Source organism: Octopus bimaculoides, chromosome 10 (genome assembly GCF_001194135.2).
Source record: "Octopus bimaculoides isolate UCB-OBI-ISO-001 chromosome 10, ASM119413v2, whole genome shotgun sequence".
Taxonomy (NCBI): domain Eukaryota; kingdom Metazoa; phylum Mollusca; class Cephalopoda; order Octopoda; family Octopodidae; genus Octopus; species Octopus bimaculoides.
The window spans coordinates 49201482-49208225 of NC_068990.1; the positions used below are offsets into that span (position 1 = coordinate 49201482).

At 34.9% G+C, this 6744-nt stretch overlaps 1 protein-coding gene across 7 annotated transcripts in view; it reads left to right on the forward strand.

Annotated features, from left to right (window-relative positions):
• LOC106877387 (tetraspanin-33) overlaps positions 1 to 6744 on the forward strand; it is a 69596-nt gene that overhangs the window by 57125 nt on the left and 5727 nt on the right. For 4 of the 7 annotated variants that reach the window (XM_014926279.2, XM_014926281.2, XM_052971180.1 and 1 more), the window contains 3 exons: positions 35 to 199; positions 3463 to 3573; positions 5925 to 6160. In XM_014926279.2, the coding sequence (XP_014781765.1) occupies positions 35 to 199; positions 3463 to 3573; positions 5925 to 6008 (360 nt within the window). In that variant the 3' untranslated portion in view covers positions 6009 to 6160. Of the gene's footprint in view, positions 1 to 34; positions 200 to 3462; positions 3574 to 5924; positions 6161 to 6744 lie in introns of those variants that run through there. The other 3 variants (XM_014926283.2, XM_052971182.1, XM_052971181.1) reach the window with 3 other exon arrangements.

A 6744-nucleotide genomic window follows, 5' to 3' on the forward strand; every position in this document is an offset into this window, starting at 1 on the left:
TATATATATATATATATATATTCCTTTAATTCAGTATAGTTGTTGTGGTACTAAGACATATGAAGATTGGAATTTTAATCCATTCTTCAACTGCAGTGCTCATGGACATCTTACATGTAAGGTACCAGATTCTTGCTGCCACCCACCAGTCATTACTCGATGTGGATTACTATGGAATTTGCCACGAACAAGTCACAGTGTAAGTTATATCAGTACCTTAATTTCTTTCATAAAAATTTCTTTTAATTAAATCTGCCTGTAATGAGCTGTTTTTGTTTTCAAGTGTGTATTTACAATATTTAAAAATATCTGTTTTGCTGAGTTTAATCACTAATTGTCTTTTCCTTGATATGTGCATGTTCCCAGACTGGATTCAAACTAGGGACCATTATTTGTAAACTAAATAGTGTCTTTATCTGCTAAGTCAACAACACATGTAAATGTGCCAATAGCTGCATTCAATTCCAAATTGAGACTAGGTATATATCCAGGAATAAGACACTAGATAACAAAGGGAAATCAAACTGATTAACATACAGTGTAGATATAAATATTGTAAATATTCACCCTAAAGATAAGCTTAGCCTGGAAAATTATAATTTTAACTTGGTCTTTATTCAATGTCAATCCTATGTTAGGAACAATTATTTTGTAGTAGTATATCCTTTATTTCATGCTAAAATGAGTGGAATGGTCTTTGCATGCTTGCATATTTTTTACTAAAGTGTTTTATGGTTGGATGTCTCAAGAACTGCTGAGAGTGGAGCCTATTTACAACTAAGTATACTGAGACAAGTAAGCATGCTATATTTTCTCTTTCTCTGAGAACTGCTGAGAGTGGAGCCTATTTACAGTTAAGTATACAGAGGCAAGTAGGCATGCTATCTTTTCTCTTTGTCTTTTCTGTTGTTGCTGTAATGGCCTCTGTTCCTTAAAGTTACCATTCTCATAGCTCCTCCACTCAAGCACCTCCAACCCACTCATCTCTTTACCCCTCATTACCCTTGTTGCATCTACCTCCTGATCCTACACAAACAACCATTACCAGTCTTTATTCCTCAGAACATCTTCTGTGGGAATGATATGAGCAGGAAAGAAATTCCAGAAGTTCAACATTCTGAGAAAGAAAGATTGTGTATAGTGATTTGTGTGAGGCCAGAAACTGAAGAGTGAAACAGAAACATAAGGCGGCGAGCTGGTAGAAACGTTAGCACGCAGGGCGAAATGCTTAGTGGTATTTCGTCTGCTGTTACGTTCTGAGTTCAAATTCCGCCAAGGTCGACTTTGCCTTTCATCCTTTCGGGGTCGATAAATTAAGTACCAGTTATGCACTGGGGTCGATGTAATCGACTTAATACCTTTGTCTGTCCTTGTTTGTCCCCTCAATGTTTAGCCCCTTGTGGGTAATAAAGAAATAAGAAACTGAAGAGTGGATACAAGGGAGAATGGAGGAGGAGAGATGAGTGAGGTGGCATGAACACAGCTAGTTCCATAGAATGGAGGCCAACATAGTTGTGGTGGAAAAGGCATATAAAGAGGAGATGGTATGTCTGTGGGCCAGAGGCTGGTGTGTATCTGTGAGTGACTTTATGTCAATTTGTTTGGTAATATCTTTCTGTTACAATATCATTGTTATTTTAGTTAATAGATTCTAGTCTTTGTGAGGTAATGAATATATAAATACAATTGTCACAGCTTGTTACTATTAGTTGCCACACAGGTGTAAACATCCTAGTATGATATTAATTTCTCAGTTGATAGATACTGTAGCATAAAAAATAAGATTCTATGGAAGTAAATCTCAACTCAAGTTCAGTACCTGGTTTTGCTATTTTCTCTTTACTAATATATTTGGAAAAGGTATATGTGCCACAACATTACCCCAACTACTGTAACTACTCAAGCTAATCAACCCATCATTCGTCATCATTTAACATTCACTTTTCCATGCTAGCATGGGTAAGATGGAATTTGTAGAAGTGGAGTTTTTTTTATATCTGGATGCCCTTCCTGTCACCAACCCTCATCTGTTTCCAAGCAAGGTAATATTTCCCCATGAGCAGACATACTTTCACAGAGTACTGGAAATGAAAGAAACTGCTTGCATGATAGTGATATTGGTTTACAGCTATTACATAAAGTCCAAGCTAGGAGATAGTAACTCACCCACACACATACATATACTTATGTACACACGCATACATATACTTATGTACACACACACACGATGTGCTTCTTTCAATTTCTGTGTACCAAATCCACTCACAGCGCTTTAGTTGGCCTGGAGCTAAGGCACTTATCTGATGTGCCATGCAAATGAACTGAACCTGAGATTATATCGGTGGGAGATTACAAAAGGCTAAAGTTTAAACTTTGTCTCCTTAGAGGATAGGGTAACTAAGCATATATCCTTATGTAAGGAGTCACATAATTAAACACTAGTTGATTCCAGGTCCCAGCTTCAGACTAGAAATTATTTTGCTTTAGAATTCATAGTTTGTGAATTAAATTATTTCCATATGATTCTTTAACTCTTTTGTTAACATATACAAATTAAAAGATATTGCCTTTGTTTCAATTAATTTTGAAGTAATGAAGGATTTAGTGAAATAACTATCATTATTAAGCTGGTGTTTGGAATATATGTGAAAGTGCTGGGAGCAATCTCAGGCAAATTGGTATCAAAAAGGCTAAACTTTGTATTTGATAAGAATAAAGACAATCAAGATTTAAGTTTGCTTTCTGACTTCCACATGGTTCTATAAATAGTACAACAGTTTTTTAATGAATAGATTGGCACATTTTTATCCTATATTGTGTTAAATTTTATTTTCACGGGGATAAGAAGCTTATCTCTGTTTTTGTACATAATTTATATATTTTCATACATTCATAGCTTTATATCAATATATATTTTAGTCAGAAGTGCAATAGTATTAAATATGTTTTCAGATTTTAATGCAAAATAATGAATTCCAAAGTTCAGATTTTAATTACTGATGAATATTAAATGAAGAACATTTGAAAAGACAAAAAGAAAGATTATCTTTCTGATATCTTGTAAATCATTCTAAATATATTAATATTCAGTTTTAATGCTTTATAATTCAATATGCTTTTAATATGTCCTTAATTTAATATGTAAAGGCATGTGGCCCAATGTTTATGGTGTTGGCCTGATGACTATTAGGTTGTGGCTTCAATTCTTGAACTGAGTGGATCATTGTATCCTTGAGTAAGATTTCAATTCACATATGTTCTGTACTCAGCTGAAAATGAGTTCCATTGGCATCTGGAGGTTTGACTCTGTAATGGACTTGTGTCCTCTTTGGGGAGTGTTCTTGTATACTCAGTTTAAACACCTTGAAAATCTGTTTAAGCTCTGGTTTCATGTACCTGTAGGCTGGAGGTAGGCCTTTTTTTAAAATTGAATATTTTTCTTTTTTTTTTTATTCTTGACAGAATCCAAACAAACGCATTTTCATACAAGGTTGTGTTCCCGTTTTGATGAATATCTTCAAAATGAATGCAGTCATAATTGGTTTGTCCATGTTAGTAATAGCACTATTGGAGGTGAGCTTCAATATTTTTGTTGTTCTCTACACGTCAGGAGTCCCCAACCACAGGGCCACAGAGTGGTGAATCATTTTGTACTGGGTCACAGAGAAAGAATAAATTTTAAAATTTCATTTCCATTTTATTTACTATCATAGTCTGCAGGGTATTTTACTTTGAAAAATTACTACATCCATTTGTGTCTCTTTCTCCCATGTTTGTCTTAGTTTTTTTTTTGTGCACTGACAAACTAAGCCCAGAAACTAACTGTAACAATAATAAGAATGCATGATCCTATAATCTGTAGAAAAATTGACTTGCATGAAACCAGTCTGTGGTGCAAAAAAAGATTGGGAACTACTGCTCTGTACCATCCAATATATATTTAAATTGTATATGTTCAGCATTAGAGTCAATGCCAGCAGCAATGTTTTTTTTTTGTTCTGATCAGAAAGTCACCTTGGAGTCATCATAAATGCTTTAAAAAAATAGGTTTACTAGCTGTGATTATATATAGGAAACAAGTTTCACTATTTCCTAGAATGGTTGTTTTGAAAGTCAGAAAACCTGGGTATGGTATTGGTTTTGTAATCAGATGGATTATTCAGCACTAGCACTGATCCAATCTGAATCTCACAACTTTTGGTGTAGCTATTTGGCTCAGACTTCATCACCATTTTATCTGGTGATATCCAATGGTGCCCTCCATTATATGGGGGAAGTAAAAAATTATCTGCACTTTCATTAAAACTTTCTTCAGGCTGGGTGCACTGCCTTCAGTGTTCATGTGTTTGAAGGTGTTTGACCTTGACTCTTTCTGTTTTTTTCTTGTGTTACAGAGTAAACATGGCCACTCCACTGGAAGTGTGCACCAAGGAAGAACAGAGATCATTGATTTAATTTCTGTAGTCTGAAGGTGTGTCAGGGGCTGAAATTCATTGCAAGCTTGCAGTACAATACAGGGACAGTGCTCTACTGCATAGAAATGTGTATGAGTAGATTGAGATGTATGAAGAAGGAGCAGGACACCCACCAACCCCCCACCACGGATATGAAGATTCAAAATGCTTGTGAGATGGTTTTGGTTAACTGACAAGTGATCATTGATGAGGTGGGATGTTCTCTGCAAATTAGTTGTGGTCCCACATACAAAATCATTCACAACAATATTCACTTCTGTAAAGTCTATGTGTGATGGGTGCCAAGAGAGCTTACCGAAGTGCGTAAGCAAAATTGTGTGGAGATCTGTCAGTGCTTACTTGACCACTACAATGATGAAGTTGAAGCCTTTTTGGAGTGAATAGCCATGGGAGATCAGAGCTGGGTCCATCACTTTGAGACAGAATCCAAAAGGCAGAGTATGGAGAAGAAACAGTATTGCTAGGACAAAAGAAATTCAAGCCTCAACCTTCCACAGAAAAAGTGATACTAACCATTTAGGATGCAAAAGGGCCTACGCCTTTAGAAAAAGGGTCACCAGTGTAGGCTACAGTGAAATACTGGCCAACAAACTGAAACCAACAATTCACACCAAATGACGAGGCCTATTGTTAAAGCAAGTGTTATTGTTGCAGGACAATCCATGCTCACATACAGCCACTGACACCATTGAATCCACTGAAAAATTGTATTTTTAGTTGCTGGAACACTTTGCATACAGTCCAGATCTCACCCCTTCCAAATATCACCTCTTTGGACTGCTCAAACATCCTTTATGAGGTTGTCAATTTGCTACAGATGAAGAAGCACAGGAAGTGGTGCATAAATGACTGCATGACTAGTAAAAATACTTCTTCTCTGATGGAATAAGCAAATTTCTGGACCACTGGAAAAAGTGCATTGTAAAATAAGGAGTTTATGCCAACCCCTGCTTTTGTTTTAATAAATTACAAAAGGGTGAAGGTTATCAATTTGTTATGGCCAAAGTGCAGGAAAAGGTGCATAAATAGCAGTGTGACCAGCTGAAAGCCTTCTCCAATAATAATGTAATTGTTAAATTCCTTTTGTTTTAATATATTACAGAAACAAGAGTGGATATACAAGGGATTGCTGAAAAGTTCCTGGCTTTGGGTAAAAGAAAATACAGGAGGATCAGTTAATTATGATTTTATTGAACATATACCCCTCTCAGATTCACACAATTATTGCAGTGGTCCTTCAGTTTTTCTAAGCCCTATAAAAGAACTTGGAAGATTGAGCCTCCAAACAGGCCTGTCATAATACCCTTAAAGCCAGAAACTTTCTAGCACCCTCTTGTAAATTTTGACTTACCTTTGTAAATATGTGTGTGTGTGTGTGTGTGTGTGTGTACTGATTTTCATGTTAATTGTTTAGATCTTCTGACTAAATATTTTGATCTTTATTTACAGATTGTATCAGTTGTACTAGCCTATCTGACCATCAAAGGTATCTACGAGAAGAACTCAGAACAACCATTTCCTTCTTCAATTTGAATTACTGTATTACCTAAATGAAAAGGCCAGATATTAAAGAAAATCTATATTTCCTACATAACACTTCATTTAGAAAATAGACTTCTCATTGAAAACAAAAATTCTTTTGCTATTTTCTTCTTAGATGCATTAAACTATAAATTTCCTTCATTTTCAAGTAGATTTGTTTGGAACTTAATGTGTGTGTGTGTGTGTGTGTGTGAGAGAGAGAGAGAGAGAGAGAGAAAGAGAGAGAGAGAAAGAGAGAGAGAGAAAGAGAGAGAGAGAGAGTGTGTGTATGTGTGTGCGTACATGCACATATTTGAATTTTTATACATATGTATGTATGTGTATATATAAAGGTATATATATGTATACATACATATATACATACATATATGTATATATATATATATATAAACATATATATGTATATATATATGTATACATACATATATATATACATACATACATGTATGTATATACATGTATGTATATCTGTCTATACATACAAACACACACACACACATATATATGATGATGATATATATATATATATTTATATATGTAATATACATCTGTAATATATATATCTGTAATATAATACTTTGATTGCCTCGATAACTGATGAGATGCTGGGGTAGGTTTCTGCCCTGACATCTGAAACTCTTATTATGGCAACCGAATAATTGTTACATATATTACAGATAAATTCTTCTATTTACATAATATTGAGGTCTCTTTCATTCTTTTGTTG